General features: G+C 39.8%; 1 protein-coding gene across 6 annotated transcripts in view; it reads right to left on the bottom strand.

The window, feature by feature from the left end:
• Positions 1-24,919, bottom strand: part of SPAG9 (sperm associated antigen 9) — a 144,291-nt gene that overhangs the window by 6,816 nt on the left and 112,556 nt on the right. For all 6 annotated transcript variants that reach the window (XM_036756407.1, XM_036756405.1, XM_036756404.1 and 3 more), the window contains 13 exons: positions 24,236-24,409; positions 20,227-20,356; positions 15,407-15,496; positions 14,985-15,152; positions 14,604-14,775; positions 13,368-13,586; positions 12,597-12,792; positions 11,372-11,497; positions 10,376-10,456; positions 9,841-9,908; positions 8,395-8,543; positions 3,963-4,134; positions 1,024-1,137 (listed from right to left, as the gene is read on the bottom strand). In XM_036756407.1, the coding sequence (XP_036612302.1) occupies positions 1,024-1,137; positions 3,963-4,134; positions 8,395-8,543; positions 9,841-9,908; positions 10,376-10,456; positions 11,372-11,497; positions 12,597-12,792; positions 13,368-13,586; positions 14,604-14,775; positions 14,985-15,152; positions 15,407-15,496; positions 20,227-20,356; positions 24,236-24,409 (1,859 nt within the window). The remainder of the gene's footprint in view (positions 1-1,023; positions 1,138-3,962; positions 4,135-8,394; positions 8,544-9,840; positions 9,909-10,375; positions 10,457-11,371; positions 11,498-12,596; positions 12,793-13,367; positions 13,587-14,603; positions 14,776-14,984; positions 15,153-15,406; positions 15,497-20,226; positions 20,357-24,235; positions 24,410-24,919) is intronic.

The following is a 24,919-nucleotide window of genomic DNA, read 5'->3' as shown; positions in this document are numbered from 1 at the left end:
AGAAATGGACAATTCAGTACTCTAAATCTATGCCTACCAACAGGGCAGGGAATTCAGGGTTCAGACATCAGGATCTTGAAGGGTTCCCAGTTTAGGTGTTTGTTTTTGAGGTAGGAAGGAAAGGAGCAAAGACACAACAATCTATTTCTATTCTAAAACGTCATCGTGTGAGTTTTATTTACTTTATGGAATGTGGCACTTGGCTGCCTTTCTTCTCTCCTTCCCCAGGAATCAAAACTGAACGTGCAACATAAAAACACTTATTTAATGGATGAGCGATGCAATGGAACACAGTATGAGAAACACGCAATGCAGGTGCTATTTCCAAAAGCACTCCAATCATATCTTGCCCAAACACAGCACAGAACACACATTTTCAAACTCAAGGAAGAACCTGCTGACTTATTTTTCAGAAATTTCATTTCACTGTTTTTTCAAGAGTGTATACATGTATATGTATATGTATGTGTATGTGTATATATATGTATATGTATATGTATGTGTATGTATATACATACACACACACACATATGTGTGTGTGTGTGTGTGTGTGTGTGTGTGTATAAAAACACCTAGGTGTAGCCATATGGGAAACATCAAAATCTTTATTAGGGAATATTTAAAAATGTGCATTCAAGTTATAAAGCTGAATGGGAAAAGGGAATAGCCTAAGAAAAAAGCCCTTTAAAAATAAGGGTCCTAAATCTGAAAGGAGGCCAGTGGGGGAGGAGGGGTGGTCCACCATAGGCAGATGGCAGATTTCTAACAGTAAAATATGTTCATTTCACAATATTAATCCTGGTACGTGAAAACTATTTACCCAGAGGATCATGAGTTTCATACCTATATGTAGAAAATGGCTAAATTTTAGACAGCAATTTATTTCTGGAGTTACTATAGATGTTTAGGACCACAAAAGGCCTTTCTTTACCTGAAATTTGGAAAGTAAACACTTTAAGATGATATAACTAGTTCCTAAAACACTCCTATATACGTTCCGACTGTTATCCAAAATATACTTACTTTCTGTTAGTGGGATGGAGATAATGACGCCATTTCCTGTCCCTACCCACAAACGATTACAAGATACCATAAGAGCTGTGATTCTCACAAAAGAGAAGCCCAATTTTCCAGTACCTATACAAATATAAAAACATTTTGTAAAATTATCAATGCAGCAAGAACCATGCATTAAGCACCTATGAGTCAAGACCTGCAAGAGATGCTAGAAATACAAATACAAAAGTGAGATGGTTCTTGCCCTCAAGGGGCTTACATTCTATTGGTAGATATACATTTAGAAATACGTAAATAGAGAATATAGGAAAAATAAACACAGTGATGAGGTGAGAGAGCACTCCCTAAGGGAAATCAGATATAAAGAGAGAGGTATTCCAGGACTGGGGGGACAGCCTTTGCAAAAGCATAGGGAAGAGCAAGTTGATCCATAAGGCTGAGATATAGATCATGAGCGTGCACACGTGTGTGTGTGTGTGTGTAAAAACTGGCTGGAGCTAGATTGTAAAGGGCTTTAAATGTAACATAGACAAGTTTGTACTTTATCTTAAAGGCAGGAGGGATCCACTGAAGCTTCTTCAGTATAAGTGATATGAACAAACTTACACTTTAGAAACATCAATTTCCCTATGGTGTGGAGGCTGGACTGTAGAGAGGAAAGCCTAGAGACACCAGAGACCAATGAAGAGGGTACTGCAACAGCACAAGAGAGAGGTGATGAGGGCATGAACTGGGCTGACGAGAGAGAAAGGGAGACGCAAGAGATGCTGAGTGGGTGAAATGAATAAGATTTACCAACTGGTTGAATATGGAGAGGTGGCGAAAGAAGGCAGATGCATTCAGTCAATCAACAAGCATTTACTAAGTGCTTACTACGTGCCAAGTGCTGGGGATACAAAGAAAGGGGGAAAAAATGACCACGAAAGAGAAAACATGTAACTGATGCATAAAGAACATATACGCGTGCGGATGCACGCACGCGCGCGCACACACACACACACACATACACACACACACACACACACACACACACACACACACACACGGCTTTAGTGGCTAGAAGGACCTTCTGCACAAGGTAGGCTCTGAGGTGAGTGTTAAAGGAAGCCCAAGAGTTGGGAGAGAGCATTCCAGGCATGGGAAGCAGCCAATGCCAAGGGCCAGAAGCCAGAGATGAAGGGCTGTGTCTGAGGAACACCAAGTCCTCCAGCAGAGCTAGATCTGAGTGTGGAGAAATAAAAGGGGGTAAGAAGATGGCAAAGGTAGGCAGGGCTAAGCGAGAGGGAAGAGTCAAGGATGCATCCAAGCTTGTGAACGTGGGTGACTCAAAGGATGGATCACAGACAATGAACAAGGGAACTCAGAGGCCCTCAAATCCAATTGTTCTCATCTGAAAAATGAGGAAGAGGAATCCTAGAGAGGTTTAAATGCTTTGTTCATGTCATACAGTAGTTAAGCAGCATGGATAGGAATCTAACTCAGATCAACTGACTGCCCACCTAGCATCCTGTCTTGGTACTATACTATCTCCCAGGAAAGTTATGGGGTTGGAGTGGGGCAACTTTATGAGGAAAACTAGTAAAGATATGGTTTTTTAAAAAAATATGCCAAGTCTGAGCTGCCTATGAGCCACCCAGGTGAAGATGTACGGTAGGAGACTGGAGCTCAGGAGAGAGATGAAGGCTGGATGAGTGGACTGGGAGTCATGTGCATAGAGATGATAATTAAATCCACAGGAAATGGTGAGATCACCAAGAAAGAGAGAGCCTAGAAAAAGCAGAAGACGTAGGACAGAACAGCGTGGGACACGGAGTACGATCCTACAAAAGAGACCAAGGACGAAAAAGAAACATGATGGCTGACATGAGAACCCAGAGAGGAGAGAGTATTATAAAAGAGGAGGCTGCAGACAGTATTAAATGCTGCTGAGAGGTCAACGAAGGTAAGGGCTGAGAAAAGGATATGGTTTTAGAAAAAAGAGCTCGTTGGTGACCTCAGAAGTAGTAGTTTCAGTTGAATGGTGAGGTATGAATGAATGCTACATACAAATCAAGGCATCTGAACTGGCTGAATGCGGCACATGACTCCCTGTATCCTATAACTAACTGTATTTGGGTTTGCCTCAAAGCAATCTATATGCCTAACATCAGAGGGTTAACAGAAAAGCAAATTCAAAAGCTGGCCAGGATCCCACTTCAGTCGGGATCAGCTGGGAAGGAAGGCACGGTTAAGCAGAAGACCCAAACCGGGATGTAGGCACAGCGGACAGAGTGCTGTATCTGGAGTCTGGAAGACCTGAATTCAAATCCTGCCTCAGATACTGAACAGCTGCATAACTCAGGACAAGTCACTTAACCTCAGTCTGTTTCCTCATCTGTAAAAAGGGGGAAATAACAGCACTTACCTGACAGGCCTATTGTAGAGATACAAGATAACATAGATCATGTAAAGCCCTTTGCAACAACCTTAAAGCGCTATACGAGTGTCAGCAATCACCTGATGTTTCTGTTCATAAACAACAATTATCTTTGCTGGCGACACTTCTAGCCTTTCCTTCTTTGTCTGAGGCTATCTGAGGTTTGAACTCGCTAGAGAAAAGACAACATTTTGAGGCCTACTGCAGATCAGCTTGTTTCATTTTAAACAAAGGCAGGGAGTTCATATTTTTGCATTTCTAGATAACCCCTGCAATTCTCTTTAGGTCCTGGAAGTTGCTAAGAAAACCAATTGTAAAAAGATACTTAAATAAAAACAAAACCAAAGCCAATATATTTTCATACAAGTTATCTCCCACCTATAAGATTAAGCTCTATTTATAAGAACAGCTTGTACAAATTTATATGCCTTGATTCTACACACAGGACTTTAAACAATCTTAAACTAAAAACTCCCCCTGCACAGCTATTATGGGGGGTTGTTACCAGATAAAGGATTTGGAGACTTACCTAACATTTTGCTTACATAAGGTTCAATGTCCACATCCTGTAGATGCTGATATGTATGTGCATGATAGAGACGGAGGGTAGAATCCAAACGAATTGAGACCCACACCCCATCACCGACCCATGCCAGCTGTCTCACTTGGCTCTCTTTCCTTGGGTGGGCATCAAATGATTTCTAGGAAAGATGATTTGAACGCCAGTTAGTCTGGCTATAAAGAAATGCATTTTTATAACCTTTTCAAGGCAGTTGTACTGGTCTTGTGCTCTAAAAGGTGGGCAAAGGTTATCATTTACAAAAAAGTGGTTACAGTTCTGGGACATGACTGCTCTAAGAAAGGGCACAAGTAAGTGTAGGTGATGACTAGACATGGCATGATACCTCAACACTGCACATTATCAAAGACATGAAAACCATATTAAGGATTTAAAAGAAAATGCTTAATTCCCCCAACTGTGAAACACAGTATCTCTTCTAGGTAAAGAACAGATGGAGCAACACATGCCAGGAAACCAGCCCTCCAATAAACACACACACACACACACACACACACACACACACACAAGAATGGAACCCAGATATTCAGTGTATGACAGAGAAGGACAGAATGTCAGAGATGGGGGACGTTTTTAACCATGCAGTCACACTCCCGCCACTTTACAGGAAGAAACTGAGTCCTGGCGATGGGAAATAACCAGTGACTTTGAGATTAATGATAATAAAAAGTCATGACCAGAACCTGGGTCTTCTGATGCTCTATCTGGTGCTCTTTTTACCTCTGCCTCTTACTTGTCTTCCCAATTCAGGCCCACATGTGTACCCTTGGTCTGGGGAAGGAGAGGAGAGAGTGGCATTGAGATGATGTCATTTAATTCACTGACATAAACTCGAGGAAAAACTCCCACCACGGGCATATTATGGCTTTATGAATTGTAGAGTAGTCTTAAGTTAGCAGAATATCTGTATTTAGTCACTAGACTTCAAGTATAGTCCCAACCTAAGACTACTTTCTATCTACTGCCTCTCAAGTAAGGAAAAGCTTATCTTTAGTTGTCTGGCCACTAGGTCATGAATTCTTTGATCAGTCTATGGTCAAATGGGTTAAACTCAATCCAATGAACCGTATGTGTATGTATGTAGTTCACACACATAGATAGATAGATAGATAGATAGATAGATAGATAGATAGATATGGATAGAGATACAGCTCCTATAAATACATACACACATATGTAAGCATATGTGTGTATATACAAGGAGAGAGAAAGAGGGTGAGTCTGGGGGAGAATAGTAGAAAAAGGAGTTGTGGGGGGGTATAACTTAATTGTTGGTATACTCTAAATTGGAGATACATGTGAGGAACAGAATTATATAAATCTTGATGGTCACACTACAAATTAAACCAGAAGAAAAAAAAGGAAGAGATATCTAAATAGCAAGATAGCTCACAGTTCTCCTTGGATAGGTGAACGATTAAAAAATGATAAAATGATAAATATGAATAAATGATAAATGAAAAAATGATTTTAAAATGACAAAACAGGGTTTCCTATTCACTCAAAAGCAACAAGTTGATGGGACATTTGGTCCTTTGCCATTACAATGCCCATGTTATCATGAGCTTGTGCATTTGCCCCATCCCACCCTACTCATCACCACCACCCCACCACAAAAAAAGAAAGAAAAAGAATCACTTTGAATGTAACTACAGCTTATGCAACACCTGTTGCAGAAGATGAGGAGCTATAGAAATTCTAAAAGGAAACTTGGTAAAATCCTCCAAATTAGATCAACATATACTTAAATCATTTCTATGTAAAGGTGGGCACAGGTTAGGAAAAAAATATACTGGAAAACATGGTTCAAGAGGAACTACACAGAGACCTCACACAGCTATCCATCATAAATACTTTCTTCAAGAAAAGTTCTGGGGGTGCTCAATATAGAGTACACTAAGGAATACCAAAAATAAAATTGGTTGGTTACTGATGCACAGTCACTTCTAAATCATCTGTCCACAAACATCAGACTACACATTTGTTATAAGGCAAAGATCAAAAACACTAAGAGGAATCAAAATGAGGAATAAATAACGTGGAATTGGGGTAATTTCAATCTGACATTTGAATGAGACTTTGATACTGGAAAAAGAAGAATAAACATGGACTAAGAATATCACCATTTCTTAAGGAAGGTAATGTATGTAAGTTAACTGCCTCAATTCAAAAAAGAGCCTAGAAACCACCTCAGCCAGAAAAAGTGTGATATCTTTGTGAATCAGAATACGGCAACAGCAGCTTAGACTATAAACTTGTTTATAAAATCTTACAGAGGAGGAGGATGGCAGATTAGAAGAAGAAAAGAAGAAGAGAAAAGTTTAAGAAGGCTAAGCAAGCCAAGTCATCCCTAAGGATGACCCTGCAAGGACAACAACCAACAGCTAAAAAGTGGGAAGACATCCAAGTGTTCTGCACTTGTATCTCATAAACTCTTTTCATCATTGAGGACAGTGTGACCTCCACATGTGGACTCTACTACCACAGTCCCATATAGACTACATGAAGAACTGGCGGCAAGAACAGCTAGAACAGACCAACCATAGAGAAGGGGCCTGTGTGAAGGCAATTCCATTGTGAGCGCTTCTAGAGAGACCGGTCCCTGAGACATTTTAAAGAGAGGAAGACACCAAAAGCAAAGGGGAAAATGCCTTCATATTTGCCCAAAAAAGGAGACTAAGAAATTATCATTTAACTACCAGCCCATGTGTCTCCTTTTTCCATTTCTATAAATTTATGGTTAAGGATAATATACACATAGGGTGCCTCTGATGCTAGGTGTGATCAAAAATTCTACTCAAAAGTGTCTCATGTGCATATAACAAAATCATACAAAAAAGCCACAGCACAAGAAACACCTTTGTTGGGTGGCCCGTGATCATTAATATTAAGTAAAACATAAAATAAGGAGAAGCATGCTAGTGAAAGGAATCTGCCATCACCATGGTAAGGTGGCACTGCAGAGTCCAAATGAAAGAAGCAGTCCTTACAGAAGGTCAGGTCATCCAGATGCTCCTTTTTGGGCATAACATTGTGCTACTCACATCAAGACCCAGAACTTTGCAAGGCTTCCTAAATAAAATCAAGAAAACACTCAAAAGAAAAGGAGGAAGAATTTCTATTGTTCAGAGTATGACATGCAATTGATTGGATGATTTATATTAGGTGGATACTGTATATGGACAATGGACAGGGCTGAGAAATGAATGGGAGGAGAATCATTAGACTACTCTTGGGAAACTGTCCAGTGCTTTCAAGCCTAAGCTTCACTGTAAAACATCTTTGCACCAGCACTGTGCTGGTGACGCTGTATGATTGTGAATTGGGAAATACTAGTCTTTGAAGAATTAAAGTCATGGGTCACTGAAAGGGAAAGGAGGAACTGTGAGATGGATTTGAATGAACTACTTACTATACGTTAAAAGTGAAGAACTATGCAGGAGCAGGTAGAAAGAGCATAAAGGATATCATCAATCAGGTAAGAAGGGAAAGGAGGTGTGCCAGGCACACAGTGACAGGGAGGGGGCCGGGCTCATCTGATGAGGGACTGCCCACATGCCCCGCGTGAATCCGAATAAGACCAAGAACTTGAGAGCATGGTTTGCCAACAATACCAGACAGACAGAGAGGATATGGATGAGTCTTACACAATGAGAAGGCACGGATGGGCTGTGATCTCCATGACAGGGAGTACCAACATCAATAGCACTTTAATGGCTCTGTGAATCCAAGAACACCCACAGTGTTTCCCAACTTGTTTCATTCTGAGACAGCCCTGTGAATCTGTTATCACACATACTAGACACAGAACCTGGAGACAATTTTTCCTAGCATAATTAAAGAGCAGCGTTGTTCAGCTACAATTTTCTCATGTATACATAAATTTTACATGTTGCTCTGATATTTGTACAGCTCTTTACAGAAGCCACATGATTCTCACACAAACCCTGTAAGGTAAGTGCTATTATCATCACCCCCTCTTTTACAGGTAAAGAAATTGAGGGTAAGACAGTGACTTATCCAGGTTCACATAGCTAGTAAGCTGCAGGCTCTGAAATCAATTCTGATTCAAGGTCCACCACACTGCCTGCTAACAGTCTACACACACACACACACACACACACACACACACCCCCTCTACATTTCTACATGGAGTTAAATGTAGAACCAATCACTTTTTCCTCTAATTCCAAGTTACTACCACTCTATCCTCCTTGAGAAAAAAAAACTGGCAAAGATGTATGAAGAATCCCAGTATGACGAGACATACAAAGGATACCTTTGAAGCATTCTGAAGTCAGAGAAAAATGATTTGTTCTCACATTCCTTAAAGGATAAAAATAAAGGACATTGCATCAGCAAACGATGGGTTTTAACTTGCCTCTATTTTCATGGCCTTTGGTTGAACCACATAGATTTTATTCCTATAGCCACACCAGACTTTATCATGTACCACAGTCATGCATCGGATTGAATGGTGAGGTCGTCCTAGGTCCAAAAGGTGATAGTTTGACAAATCCCACTGACCATCTTTAAAATAAGAAACAGAGCAAAACAACGTTTAATAGAATAATTAAACTGTTATGGGGAAAAATATAAACTGGCTGATTTGTAGCAAATATGCTACTATTTTATGTATGTCTCTTATGCAAATCACTCTCTATTTATAAACAGAAAAATTCCACTTGGGTCTACGATTCTAATTGTTAATGAAACATTACAAAGTACATGAGGATGATCTCAGCATATCCCTCCTTTTGCTGGCACCATTTACTCTTAAGAGAAATTTCGTTTATTTGAGCCTCTCTTGTTCAGAGCCAGCTTTCGATGTACACCAACACCACAACCTTTCAACCTTCAGACTTGGACAACAGAAGTAACTAGAGCTACTCAAAAGAAACATGAGTAATTTATTATTTGAAACATAACATGAAACAATAAAAACTCATCCCATGAAACAAAAACCTAGTTTGTTTTTAAAATGGACTTATGTCTTAGTCAAACAAGTTCTCTTAATAAAATGGATCCAACTTTTTTTTAAACTCTGGAGAAGGGGAACAAAAATATCACCACAAAATGTTTAACCGAATAAAGGTTTGGATTCACAGACAGACCAAGCTGGACATTACCTCAACAAACACTCACATTTCTGGAGCCCTTTAAAGTTTATGAAGTGCTTTCCTCATGACAAGCCTGTGAGACCTAGTACAAATCTTATTCTCATTTTACAGAGGAATAAACTGAACCTCAGATAACATACCCGGGCCCCCCAGTTAGCGCTAGAGATGCCATCTGGTGCTAGGTTTACTGACTTCAAGTCTTACACTTCTTCTACTATATTATGTGGCCTTCTAGATGCAGAGAGCTTTAGGGCTTGCCAACCGTTAAACAATTGGGAAGCTAAGAGCTACGACTTCTGACTCAGTCCAACACTCTTTCCGCGATGCCCACAGCTGCCTCTGTTAGATATATCGCGTATTCTATTCCTTGTTCCACCACAACCCCTAACCTGATCACTTTATAAATGGAAGCTGTTAAAGTACTATATATTTGACTATAAAACTAGAGACAATGTAAAATACTGTACTCTGATATAACGCTAACAAAAATTCGAGCATTTTATTTATGATCCCACACATCATTATTACTATTTCACTAAGGTTTTTTTCCCATTAACTCTCCTAAAATATGAAAAGGCATTTTGCATGAAAACAGTATGCAATACAATAGATCTGGGAACATTTTAAACATTTAGATATCAAAATGCAATCTCTTTTTAGCATCTTGTAAGAATTTACGAAAACAATATAGGACTGAAAATTCCTACCAACTCCTCTATGAAAAATTGCTAGAGTTCCATCAGCCAGTGCAACCAATACAATTCCTTTCACGTGTCTGCAAAAATAAAGGGAAAAAAGGACACTTAATTTCTGGGGACAAAGGGCACCAAATATGACTGAAATCCCTATTCAAGGTGGGATAACCAAGTGAGAAAGTATGATTTTTGCTATGTAGTTAGAATATAAGAAGACAATGCCAAAAACTGGGTTAACAGTAAATCCCACAGAAGTAGCCTGCAGCCTTTAAGAGGCACTTGTTCTAATTTATAACATATGGGGTGAATCTCAGTTTTCTTTTATTTAAAATGCTCCGTGCTGTCTCCCTTTTAAAAACTAAGAATTTCCTTTTACTTCTGTGGCCTCGAAGACATACTGAAGATGACTTCTTCTGATCTGGCACCACTAAATTGAAGATTATTTGGGCCAGACATCGATTTTTTAAAAAAATTATGGTGATTATTAAATTCTATTGTATATAAGAATAGACATTTTAAAAAGAAATTTTCATAAAATAAAACTTACACAATACTGAGAATTGAATCTTTAAGTTTAATGGAATGGAGACATTTCCTCCACTGGGCCACTGATGAATGGACATATAAACTGCAAGAACAAAAGGCAGGAGGGATTAGATATATAGAGAGTTCCAAAGAATCATTCACATCTAGTCACTGACAACTCACTTAACTCAGGGAAAAGGCAAACAACAGAATTTAAGAATGAGGGACAGCTGCTCTTGTGCTATTATGAACAGTGATAAGGAAACAGTGACGTGGACAATGCCCTGCCTGAACAAGCTGCCAACAGAAGCCCCATGACAACATGGATGGGACAAGCCAAGCTGGTGCCATGTGTTGGCTGCCGTCAGCCTCTCTTTATCCCCCATTACAGAATCTTTGTTCATGACAGATGCTAGCCTTAGAATGTTGAGGAGGGCACCTCTTCCATGCCTAGCCTTGCTTGGGCAAGAGCATAACACCATAAATAAAGAGACCTCACTCTACTGCCAAACTGTAAAATGCCCACCCCAAAGAGCTTGGACAATTCAGTTTTAGCCTTCCTTCATAGTCATTCTAAAAGCTCTTTGTTTGGGACTGGGCCTGTCCTGCTGCTAAATATATTCCTTTCATTTCTGGTATTTCCTGCTCACATTCTAGCCTATGTAAGTCCCTTCTGCATCTCTTCTCTTGTTGTTTAAGGTCTCCCAGTTTTGAATTATCCAAATTGAATGTTTAACTTGCCTCCTTTTCCAAGAATATTGTTGTGTAATAATGGAACATTGTGTGACAAAGGGCCATATGGTTTACCATTTAGAATCAGAGCAAACACAGTTACAGAGCCAGCTGCTTCACAACCTCAGCATTTGTACATATGTGAAGGTTCTTGCCATTAACATAATGCAAAGCAGGTACAACTCTTATATTGCTCCCTAAGTTACTGCCCCCATTTGCAAAGGAGATGAACCCAAATTAAGAGCCTAAATAATCTAATATTAAGTTTTTGCTTCTTTGCTCTCACCATCCATTCTGTGCTCCAAGCCACATGGTCGGTAAAAGGCTGCTCATTTTCTGAGCTTCTTCTCGCACCAAATCTTGCTCACTTGGTAATACTGTTATTTGATCTTTATATACATCTGACTCATTGCTGGGAAGGCAAAAAGAGAACAAAAATTCTAACATCTGCAGGTGATAAATGAAATTTTCTGGAGAATGAATATTTCCATTCTTAGTCTATTAATGAAAAACCACTAAAAATAAAGCCCAGGAAACCTAAAACCAGGTGCCTTATTATATCAATTAAGATAGAAATAGCATTAAAAAGCCAAGGGTTGGTCTAACACGTAGGTAAGAAATAGTGAAGACATACAGTTCCCATACTCTAAACTGCCATTATAAAGTCTAAAGCAGGGAGCTATTGGAAGTTTTATGATGGAGTTCATAATACCTAATCCAACATTCTTAAAATAAAGGCATTTCTTAAATCCCAAAAAGGTGCTTGCAAAATGCTTCAAGCTTGTGAATCAAATGAAATGTCTAAATTTTGCCCAGAAATCCCACACCTTTTAAATGGGCAGCAGTTAATTTTGAAGATTTAACTAGGCCAAAGAGGGCAAGAAAAAGAAAAGTTACTTTCTCCCATCATCACCTACCCTATCCCAACGGGTTAACAAATGTAACTTATTACAAAAGAGATCCAGTTTAGACAGTGCCCTATTCTGCTCTTTGAAGAACGGAAACATACAATTGCTGGAAAACCTATCTGACTAAGAAAGAATTCCATCCTTTAAATAATGCACACAATCACTCAAAATGTTCTCTAACGAAATGTAGATGAAACCAGAAAGGTAATCCACAAAATGATAAAATATTTAAATGGGCAATTATACAAATGGCAAAAGGAAAAAAAAAGGCTAAAACAATAAGAGTCTGCTGACAAAATGGGAGAAGGAAGGAAAGTGTCAATCACAAGAAGCCACAGTCGAGGAAAAATGACCAAGAACAAGACTGATACGCAATTTCAAGACCAGATTAAAAGTCTCAGAAGGAGAAGGGAGAACAAAGAGTAAAGTCCTCAGAAGGGACAGAGGGGAAGGATTACACTGAAACATGGCGGGAACAAATCAAGGATGGCAGATTTTAGTTTCTTGCAACAGTAACAATTAGTAGGATTTCTGCTGCTGGAGCTATTTATATCCATCAATTTTTGTCCAAGTTTCATCACATATTGGTCTATTTTTAAATACCTGGAGTGATACACAGGAGATCCCTCTTCAGTATTTTGCACCCCCAAGGGATCTGTAAAGACATGCTCCGTGTAGACTCCAGGCTGGGTGAGATCCACAATGTCTTCCCCTGATCCTGCATTTCCTTCTGTTGCTTCAGTTGCTTCTTCTGCTGTTGGAATGGTTTCATCTGCCTCACTGTTTTCTGCTTCTATTTCTATAATATAAAAATGGAAGTGAGAAACTCTTTTAGGTAGCTAGACCTTGTTAACTTCCATTTTCCTTGTATAATACTTCCTTGACTTTGGGGACTTATCTTTTCTTCTGATTCTTCATTTTTATGGTCTGGACCTGTGATTTCATCAGCAAAGGGATGTGTGTGGAAGTTTCCTGCACCGATGCAGATTGGCAACTCATCTGTAACTTAGTTTTAGAGAGGTGTCTGGGGCACTAAGAGGTAAAGTGACTGCTCCTTGTCAGACAGTAACATGTGGCAGAGGGAAGGCCTGATCCCAAGCCACTCTGATTCCAAGGTCAGCTATCCCCTAAGTCATTATATACCTTTCATATTTTCTTCACATGAGTTTTTCAAAGGGTATTAACAGGACACAATTTCTAAGAATTGAATCAGGTACACAGTCTATTCACCAAACTAACTTGACTCACTCATAATTCTTTCGATCCATTTTCAATTCCCCCTTCAAAGTGCTCTTTAATTTGATGCCTCTCACAAGAGACAAACCTAAGGGTAGCCTGAGTCTCTACCAAGGTGATGGAGAAGTAATGGCATACCTGGTGGCTTTTCTATCACTGGGGAAGAACCATTGGTATTGGGTGAAGCAGCTGGTCCTATAACACCTTCTGCAGTACAACCAACCACAGTGATGCCTCCCAACAAACTGTCTGTTTCTGCTGAACTGTTGCTGGTCATACTTCCACACAAAGAGGCTTTATCTACTTGACTAGATTCTGTAGTCTCTTCTCCTACAGGGTAGTCTGTTTCTCGTGCCCCTAAAAAAAGATACACTTGATTTTGTGATACAAATTAAAAAGAGCAATGGTTTACATTTCCGTAACTAGCATTTATATTTACATTTACATGGTTACAAAGTACTCTAACTAGGGCAGTATTTTCCCCCCTATAGAGCAAGTAATCCTAAATTTCAAGTTAGGACAGGTAATCCAAATTGATTTTTAGCTGCTGGGAACCATGTTAATGAGCTCAAGGTAAGGGAATGAATTCTGAGGTTAGTTTTTCTGCTCCATGGGTACAGACTGCTCCCCTAACCCTGGCTAGATGTCTTTTTTACACTGTTTTTGGGGGCGCTCTTTGGTTGGTTGTTTATTGTTTTTTTTACTGGACAAGTAATTCCAGTGGTATAAGCAGTTCCTGGTGAGGAATTCCTTCTACCAAAACTGCCTCTGCTCTGACCCTTCTAGTCTGGCAGAGCTGCTTGGGGCACCCAGAAGAGTATGCAGTTTGTTCAGGGCCCCACAAACCCATTGTCTTATATGTGGACCACAGTCATAATAGGACCAGGCAATAGTGTGTAGCAGGGGTGGTGAACTTGTGGCCTCGAAGCCACATGTGGTCCTCAGGTCCTCAAGTGTGGTCCTTTGACTGAATTCAAACTCCACAGAACAAATCTCCTTAATTAAAGGATTTGTTCTATAAAACTTGAACTCAGTCAAAAGGCTGCACTTGAGGACCTAGAAGGCCACATGCAGCCTCAAGCCTGCAAGTTCCCCAACCCTAGTGTATACTGACCAATGTAAATTCAATTCCTCTCCACTACAGATAAAGAACAACTCAACATGAATCAGGATTTTGTGGATTAAAAGCCAGAGATAGAGAGAAAGAGTATTTGTGTTGGCTACAGCATGCTTAAATTTGTTTTCTGGTCACTGATCATGTAATTATTTTCTTGTAAAAGCCATTCTCTGAAACTTCAGAATAACTCTGCTGGTTTAGAGAACTTAATACAATAAATAATGACTGTTTCTGGATTCACTACACCTTCACCTTACCTGGGACACTTGCAATACAAAGAACGTGGGAGTTGCAAACAGTAAAACTGTCAAGGATGTTGCCGGGCTGATTAGCATCGACCACAAGAACTTTGGAGGCTGAGTGAGTGCTGGTGCAGATCCAGACGAGACTGGATAATTCTTCCTGATGTTTTAATTCCTTCTGCTGCTCCTATGTGGGCAAAGCAAGATGAGGAGGCAGCGGCTTGTAAGAACTATGCCTACTACATCGAGGGTTCTTGTGCAGCTATCCTGATGTAGGGCAATGTCATCCCAGGTTAACTTTGGAATCATTTGTGGTATTTACAAGAAAAGGTAAGACAGAAAATGAACAAGTCCCTTTAGAACAGTGGCCGGGAGCCCTCTAATTCCCCAGCTCACCTTGAGCTCCTGATCTAAGCGGTCTAAGCTGCTCTGAGAGGCACTGCGTTGCTTGTCGTCTTCTGCATCCAGGGTCGTCACATCATTATAAAACACACTGGCTCCAACCACGGAGCCACCATCTCTTGTCTTCCCACCAGATAAGTTGACCCCAACGGCACACCACAGCTCAAGGGAAAAAATAAAGGAGTAGTTAGTTTCTCAAATATCTGTATCTTTCCAAATCTTTTTGGTGTATTATTTAGGAAAAGATTTAATCCAAAGTCCAAGATCACAGCAAGGAAAGAAACCTTATGCACAAGGTGTTACTATATTCACTAGTTTTCTTCTTGGTAAAAGGAATTCAACCATTTTCTATTTTAGAAGTTTAAAGCTTCCTAGAATATTAGAAAATCATGCATAACTTCATAAAGCGGACCTACCTTCATCGATGCATCTTTTTCATCTAAAGGTCTAAGATAGACAGGCACGGGCAAATTTTTCATCTTATTTTCACCCTGGCCATTTGCTACCTATAAAAAAAGGGAAACTATGAGAAAGGATCCAGTGATGGAAGGGTGCACCTGTAATTAAAGGGCTCAGTGGCAAAAGCACTACTTCAAAATAAAAATTAATTCTTGGTACTTATTGTTTGTGTTTAGAGTTCCCTAATTATTCCCTGAGCCCAACTTGGCTCTGTGGCTCTGATATGAAACATGGGTAAGAAACCATCTTCATCAGCCAACAAACAATGTCCATTTCTTGCTTAATGAGGAAAGGAGGAAGGTTTTGTGAATTATGTTGTTCCTCGGCCAAATAGAGCAAACTAAGAAACGACTGTATTCAATTTAATATCATGTAAGCGGTTACTGATGACTGGAAAAAGACTCATTAAAGCCTGGCAATCCTACAAGAAAGCCAAGGAAGGACTTTATCATTTTTTCTCCTTCCTTAAATACTGAGACAGCAGTATTGGAGTGAATGAAGTACTTATAGCTGTAATTATACACAAAAATTGTTAACAAGCATTAGAGATAAAAGCTGAGTCTTTAGAATATTAAGAGGAGCAGGAGCCTAAGCAGAATCTATCAGAATGGTGCTAGCTAGCAAGTTTAATGAGACCAAGGGTCATAATTAAGTTTCTATTTCCCTGAGCAACTAGCACACTCAATAAATTATTTTTGAATGAAAGAGGACATGGCTACTTGGCAGGCTATCATTCACATTATAAGATGAGGAAATATAAACTGAAAGCCTTATTTACACTTCCCATCTTCTCTATAGCTATAATAATATAGTTAAAATCTAATACCAGACTTGTTAAAAGAGTCAAGGAGCATATTATATTCACAAGAGGAAGATAAAAATGCATGTACAGGCCAATGAAATAATAGGCCTAATAAGATCAATGGCCCAAGACCACAGTGTGGAGGAGCAAAGGAAGGTGAAATCACACCAGATTTGGACAAGAGGGCAGGCAGGGAGGTAGACAAAAGCTTTCCTGGAGTGGGTGGCATTATGATGGGCAGAGATCTGGGGTGAGGGAGTGGTTTCAAGAAGAATGTAATGTCATGAGATGGGAAGGTTATGAGTCTTTGGAGGAACAGTAAATAATCCACTCTAGCTCTGGAACATGTGCTAACTTAGGAGAGTAGCAGGGAATAGATTAAAGGGAGAAGAGGCTGGAGATTAGGTAAGAGACTAATTAGGAGCCTGTTCTAACAGCCTAGGCAAGAGGTAATCAGGGCCTGAATTACAGTGATGATAGTGGAAATGAAAAGTAGGGGATAGAGGTAAGGGATATCATCATAGTACAGTTATATCCCTTCCACCTTATGACTTTCCCCATCATGGTTTCAATATATCACAGGTCAGCATAAGAAATTAAATGGGAATTTTGGGGGAATTTTTGCAGAAGCCACAGATGACATGTGAAGGCCAGCAGATGACACAGAGAAAGTTTAGAAATTTAGAAATGCTTATAAAATATATGTATAGCAGTATATAATATCAACACATGTTATCTTTTAATACCATAATAATTCAGACTTCTCTGGCACTAAGGGAGGGTCAAAAATTTTATGTGGATTTTCGAGATCATGAGGACACTGCACCCCTAATCCCTGCAATATAAAAGGGATAACTGTAAACTTTTTTCCTCTACTTAATTTTTTTAAAATTATAAACTTAATGGCCACTGACAACAACAAGAACAACAACAAAATCGAGTATGTAAATAACATATAAAACCCTTAGTATATCATCATGTTGAACATTTTGGCAAAACAGAACCAAACAAATTAGCAAAAAAGTTTTGTGTCCACTTCTGAGTTCATTTGTGGTTCCTATGCTTTTGGTTTCTTCTTTAAAACTATAATTATAGTCAAATGAATACTGCTGTGAGTCTGCTCACCTCAGCTTACACAATTATAAGCCTTTCTATACAGAAAAAGTAGATGGCATGTTATTGCATATGGAGAACAAAAGATTTTTGGATTTCTCCTAAGATAAGAATGTAGAATTTTTATTTTTTGACTGAACTGGAATTTTAATGATATTATCGCTTAAGTATATAGGAGACTTTCTACAATGGCTTCCTATTACCTCTAGAAACAAATATAAACTCTTGTCTGCTGTTTAAGTCTCTTTACAACCTGATCCCCTCCTACATTTCCAGTCTTCTTATACCTGACTGCCATGGGCACTCTGGCTGCATTGGCCGCCGCGCCCTCCCCACCCCCAGCTCTTCCCCACAGCAAAGTCTCCTTCCTCTCATCTCTGGGCCTCTGCACAGGCTGTCTCTTACTCCTGCCTGGAATGCTCTCCCTCCTTACCTCCACTTCAGGGAATCTGGTTTCTTTCAAAAACCCACTCATGTGTCACTTTCACCACAAAGGCTTTCCTGATGCATGACCCTCCCTCCCCAAAGTCCTTGTCTTCATTTTCTTTAAATTTTGTATATAATTATTTTATAGTCCTCTAGAATCTCCCTGAGGGCCATTTCACGTTTGTCTTTGTATCCACAGCATTTATGTCAGTGCCTAGCCCAGAGCAAGTGCTCAATGAATCTTTCTCATTTGACTAATTAACCATCAATCAACAAGCATTTACTAAGTGCTTACTAGGGGCAGGCACTAGAAATACCAAAAAAAATAAAATCATCTCTGCTCACAAGTACTTATGTATATATACACACACACATGTCTATGTGCAGAGCTATATGCACACACATTCTGACATTAACAGACTACACATACACATGCATGCATACACATTCTCATATGCACATGCACACATGTACAACATAAGTATAAGGCAGTTCAGGGGAAAATCAGTACAGACTTTTTTATAGAAGGTAGAACTTGAACTTAGTCCATAATAGTCAGGTGAAAGACATAGTAATAAGAAATAAAACTATGTATAAGGAATAAAGACAAGGACAGTTTGGACAGACTATAGAGTATGGGAAGGAGTCAAAATACAAATTGGGAGGAGCTTGTAAAGAGCTTTACAACACAAAAAAGAGGTGCTTCTATTTGATCCTAGAGTACAGTGGGAGCTACTGGCATTTCCTAAGTAGGGGAAGGGCAATTAGATGGCCATTTCAATAGTCTAGGCCAGAGATGGTGAAGGCCTGAATTAAGGTGGTAGCTATGCCAATAGAAAGGAAATGATGTAAGAGATGGCAGAAAAGTAAGAGTAGTGAGATGTGGCAATTGACTGGAGATGTGAGGGAGAGTGATGGAATTATCTAGGGTTGAAGTAGGACAACAGATTAAGTGGCCAAAGGATAAGGGGGTCAGGGATTTCAGGATAGAGGACAGTATGGAGCTGAATTGATTAACTAAAGGGTGGAGACTGGAAAAGGAGGAAAAGGAAGTCAGGGGATAAGTAATGATCTAAGAAAGTAACAAGAAGCAGAGGACTGGAGATCACAAGAATAAACAAAATGTTTTTAAGACAGTTTAGGCATAGGGAGAGAGAATGATGAGAGGTTATGGTCAAATCAAGGATTATCAGTTACTACTAATACCTGATAATAAGGAAAGAAAAAGTGAGAGAACAGAATGTTTGTGAAATCCAGGGTGTTGACTATCCCTACGCAAAGCTCAGCGTGAAGGAGAATTACAAGAATTGGGAGGTTAGCACAGAGTATCAGTATGAATAAAGAATATAACCTCCTAGGGTTAGGGAAGAGGTGATGTATTCCTAGAGAAAAAGAGGAGGATGACCTATAGGCCAGCAGACAATAGTACCTACCATCGCTAATGTAATACTCCTCCCTATTCAGATGAGTATTTTGAGAGAACCTATAGCCAGGGAGGAATTGCATCGCCAAAGACAAGAGTGTCATCTGGGGAAACAGGGTCTCATTGAAAACAAGTAAATGGAAAGGAAATGTGTTCATTATGAAATGGGAAGTCCAGAGGGCACTGTGGAAGGGGTGGGCTGAGGTGGAACAGGACATGGGTAGGCAGGGAAGATGGGGATGAAAATTAGGGTTGGGGAAAGTTTACATCTAGTGAGGAAGTTGTACAGAGATAAGAGAACAAAATAAGGGTGACAGTAAGAGGCAGATGAATTGTATTGCTCACAGTCTTCACGGGGTGGTCTATAGGACAAAGGCTAGGAGTGCTGGGCCTTGGCCATCCACCTACTTCACTGGGCTGGGAGGCAGGAAAGTCTAAGAGTACAAGTCACCCCACTGCCTGTCCTTCTGGACTGGGGTGTAGGAAAAGCCATGAGGAAGAGGTGTTTGGCTTTAACAATGTGATTATAATTAAATTCAGCTTTCCTACACAATTAATAAAACAGTCCTTTACTTTCACCAGAGTTAAGTGAAATGGGGAAAAATTCTGTTTGTTTTGAAAAGCAGCAAACATTTCATTTATCCTTCATCAACTTGGAAAAGTCAATGACATTGCTATACTCAAAAGATATGCCTATATGTGTGTGTGCTTGTGCTCACACACAAATAACAGCCCAAGTGGAAACCTACATATAACAAATCACCTCCCCAGAACAAAATAGGGAACCCAATGAAAGGCATTTATATTTAGGTTTTGAAAATTTTTATTTTTATTTTGAAAGGTAGTAAAAGGGCTTTCCACTTAAAGTTTTTCTTCTCCTTTTAGTTGATATTAGCTTGAAAGTCTAAAAATGGGCAGCTTCTATCCACAAAGCTTTTCACGAGCATGCTTTATAGGTTTAAGAATGAACACACATGCCCCTTTCTAGTGTGTGCAGCGTGTCTCCAGTATACCTGTTTGTACTTCTGGGGCAAACTCCAGCCAAAAGCTTGTACTCTGCCATCTTCCTTCTGAACATGCGCCTTCACCTGGCGGTACTGTTCTCTCTTCTGTTCCCTTCGGGAAGCTAAGCTGGCTTCAGTTCTAGACAAGAGGAAATTTTGAAAAGAAAAAATTTATATGACCACCATCTCATTTTTTTTTAATTCACCATTTACCTAATCATGAAATAAGGTGAAGTACAAAGACTTTTTGAACTCACATGCTGTTTGTTTTGAAAAACATTTTCTCTTTCTGTTGAAAATGTATCTATTTCGACTGACCATAGGGGGCGGAGCCAAGATGGCAGGTGGAAAGCAGTTTGCTCCCCGCCAAGTCCCTCCAAAAACCTATAAAAAATGGCTCTGAACCAATTCTAGAACTGCAGAACCCACAAAACAGCAGAGGGAAGCAGGGCTCCAGCCCAGGACAGCCTGGATGGTCTCTGGGCGAGTTCTATCCCACAGGGAGCTGGGAGGGGAGCAGAGCAGAGCCCAGTGTAAGCTGCTCAGACCAACCAGACCAGGAGCCGGGCGGAGAGGGCCCTAGCACCCTGAATCAGTGAGCTGCAGCAGTTACCAGACTTCTCAACCCACAAACACCAAAGACAGTGAGAAGGTTAGTGGGAAAAGCTGGGGAGTAGAAGGAGTTCACAGTTCGGCCACCGCCCCGGGGCAGCTACAGCTGCTGTTGCTTCTGGCCCCAGGCCCACCTGGTGGGAGGAATTAAGTGGCAGATCAGACCAGGAGTGCACAGCCTGCTGAAGCTCTAAGCCCAGTCTGAGTTGGGGGTTCTTGGGGAAGGAGGAGTGCTGGTGTGGCAGCCCCCCATGCCCCCCAAACGTTGAACATAGAAGTCTTTAGTCTACAAGCAGTCATACCCCACTGAAAAACTCAAGGGTCAAGTTAGTTGGTTGGGAATATGGCCAGGCAGCGAAAACACACCCAGATTCAGTCTCAGACTTTGGATTCTTTCTTTGCTGACAAAGAAGACCAAAACATACAGCCTAAAGAAGTCAACAAAGTGCAAGAGCCTACATCAAAAGCCTCCAAGAAAAACATGAACTGGTCTCAGGCCATGGAAGAGCTCAAAAAGGATTTGGAAAAGCAAGTTAGAGAAGTAGAGGAAAAATTGGGAAGAGAAATGAGAAGGATGCGAGAAAACCATGAAAAACAAGTCAATGACTTGCTAAAGGAGACCCAAAAAAATACTGAAAAATACACTGAAGAAAACAACACCTTAAAAAATAGACTAACTCAAATGGCAAAAGAGCTCCAAAAAGCCAATGAGGAGAAGAATGCCTTGAAAGGCAGAATTAGCCAAATGGAAAAGAAGGTCCAATGGACCACTGAAAAAAATACTACCTTAAAAATTAGATTGGAGCAAGTGGAAGCTAGTGACTTTATGAGAAATCAAGATATTATAAAACAGAACCAAAGGAATGAAAAAATGGAAGACAATGTCAAATATCTCCTTGGAAAAACCACTGACCTGGAAAATAGATCCAGGAGAGATCATTTAAAAATTATTGGACTACCTGAAAGCCATGATCAAAAAAAGAGCCTAGATATCATCTTTCAAGAAATTATCAAGGAGAACTGCCCTGATATTCTAGAGCCGCAGGGCAAAATACAAATTGAAAGAATCCACCGATCGCCTCCTCAAATAGATCCCAAAAAGAAATCTCCTAGGAATATTGTCGCCAAATTCCAGAGCTCCCAGATCAAGGAGAAAATACTGCAAGCATCCAGAAAGAAACAATTTGAGTATTGTGGAAACATAATCAGAATAACCCAAGATCTGGCAGCTTCTACATTAAGAGATCGAAGGGCTTGGAATACGATATTCCGGAGGTCAATGGAGCTAGGATTAAAACCAAGAATCACCTACCCAGCAAAACTGAGTATCATGCTCCAAGGCAAAATATGGACTTTCAGGGGTAGCTACGTGGCACAGTGAGTAGAAAACCGGCCCTGGAGTCAGGAGGACCTGAGTTCAAATCCGGCCTCAGATACTTGACACATGTACTAGCTGTGTGACCTTGGGCAAGTCACGTAACCCCGATTGCCCTGCCAAAAAGCCAAAAAGCCAAAAAAAAAAAATATGAACTTTCAATAAAATATCGGCCTTTCAAGCTTTCTCAGTGAAAAGACCAGAGCTGAATAGAAAATCTGACTTTCAAACACAAGAATCAAGAGAAGCATGAAAAGGTAATCAAGAAAAAGAACAAGAAAAAGAAATTGCAAGGGACTTACTAAAGTTGAACTGTTTTGTTTACATTCCTACATAGAAAGATGATGTGTATGATTCATGAGACCTCAATATCATAGTAGCTGAAAGGAATATGCATATATATGTTTATGTGTGTGTGTGTGTGTATATATATATATATATATATGTGAATGTGCATGTATGTATATATGTATGTGTGTGTATATATATAAAGAGAGAGAAAGAGAGAGAGAGAGAGAGAGAGAGAGAGAGAGAGAGAGAGAGAGAGAGAGAGAGAGAGGACACAGGGTGAGTTGAAGATGAAGGGAAGATATCTAAAAGAAATAAAATCAAATTAAGGGATGAGAGAGGAATATATTGAGAGGGAGATAGGGAGAGATAGAATGGGGTGGATTATCTCGCATAAAGGTGGCAAGAGGAAGAAGTTCTGTGGGAGATGGGGAGAGGGCAGGTGAGGGGGGAATGAGTGAATCTTGCTCTCATCAAATTTGGCCTGAGGAGGGAATACCACACATACTCAATTGGGTATCTTACCCCACAGGAAAGAAGAGGGAGGAAGATAAAAAAAAAAATAAAATAAAAGGGGGGGGATGATGGAGGGGAGGGCAGATGGGGGTAGAGGTAATCCAAACAAACACTTTCGAAAGGGGACAGGGTCAAGGGAGAAAATTCAATAAAGCGGGATGGGTTGAAAAGGAGCAAAATGTAGTTAGCCTTTTACAACATGAGTATTGTGGAAGGGTTATACATAATGATACATGTGTGGCCTAGGTTGAATTGCTCGACTTCTTAGGGAGGGTGGGTGGGAAGGGAAGAGGGGAGAGAATTTGGAACTCAAAGTTTTAAAAACAGATGTTCAAAAACAAACAAAAAAAAGTTTTTGCATGCAACTAGAAAATAAGCTACACAGGCAATGGGGCGTAGAAATTTATCTTGCCCTACAAGAAAGGAAGGGAAAAGGGGATGGGAGGGGAGTGGGGTGACAGAAGGGAGGGCTGAATGGGGAACAGGGCAACCAGAATATACGTCATCTTGGAGTGGGGGGGAGGGTAGAAATGGGGAGAAAATTTGTAATTCAAACTCTTGTGAAAATCAATGCTGAAAACTAAATATGCTAAATAAATAAATTTTAAAAAAATAAAAAATAAAAGAAAATGTACCTATGTCACATTTGTGTAATGAATACAGATTACTAGATTATTTTAATCAACTGAACAACTGAAAAAAGATGACTCATAAGCTAAGCACTTTCACTAAGGTTTCAAGGTTTAGCTATACAGAAAAGATCAATCCTTATGTTTACTTCACATCCTCCCTCACATACCTAAAAAGTTACTACTAAAAAATTATTAAGAGAGAACTTTCTTGGAAAGAATGAAGATAATGGTTCTCTAATCAATTCTTTTTTGCTTCAAAAGCACAAAAATTCAAGGTGACTTTAATCTTTTTAAAAATACAGATAATTTCCCCCTGTACTTATTAGTTTAGATCATAAGCCTAAGAAATCCAGCATAAAAAAGTCTTATAAATGCTTATACAATATAAAAATGTTAGAAGAATTTCAAGTGTTCCTCTTTGATTCCTTTTTCCATATGAAAACTGGCCAAACTGTAGTTCTATTAAAAAGCAGTTTAATTGCAGATTTTTATCTCAATTGTTTGTAACTTCTGGCACGTAGTAATAGGACATTCTGCAAGTTTTCCAACCCACAGAGCATGACCACCTCTACAACCAAGGGCCAAAGGCACTTACTCTTCGCTGAGGAAGTCAAAAGCTTTTGATTTATCCCCAGGTAGCTGAGATAAAGTGCTGCTTCTTTTCTTCACAGAGGGGGTAACATGGGAGGTCGGTGCATTATATTTTAAATTAACTGGGGGTTCAGGCTTCTTGGAGGTATTACTTGAGGAACTAAAAAGTCGGCTGAAACTGAAATGAGAAAACAAAAATGCCATGTTTAACTTGAAAAACCAATCCTAGCTCTACAACAACTCTTTTAGAGCACTGCAAAGCCAAAGTGCTTTGAGGCATGATGGGTTAGAACTAGAGGATTGTCTATATTATCTATACAAATTTGCAGCCCCTCTTAGAAGCTTTAGCTATAACTCAAAACCAGCCTCAGATTCACAGAGATAAGGAGGTAAAAAAGTGATGCTTGCATGGCAGGTCTTTAAAGAGATTTGGAAACAAATATTTCTAAGTTAAAATAATGGAAGAAATCTCCTTCACTCTCCTGAATGTCTACTGAGGGAAGGCCACCTTATGTACCAGAATATTCCTGTTTGGGTCAGATTCTTAATAAGATGCTACCAGTACAATGTAAAAGTGGGTGCTGGTGAGGGGCAAGATAAGGTAACAGCAACCAACGTGAGTCTAGGCTCATTGTTGCAACTGTTATAATAAAGTGATGAAACAATTTTGACTTGGTCTCATTTTTCT

This window comes from Trichosurus vulpecula, chromosome 4, assembly GCF_011100635.1.
Source record: "Trichosurus vulpecula isolate mTriVul1 chromosome 4, mTriVul1.pri, whole genome shotgun sequence".
In the NCBI taxonomy this organism is placed as follows: domain Eukaryota; kingdom Metazoa; phylum Chordata; class Mammalia; order Diprotodontia; family Phalangeridae; genus Trichosurus; species Trichosurus vulpecula.
The sequence above is the reverse complement of the archived record's forward strand: the minus strand, read 5'-3'. Positions and strand labels throughout refer to the sequence as shown.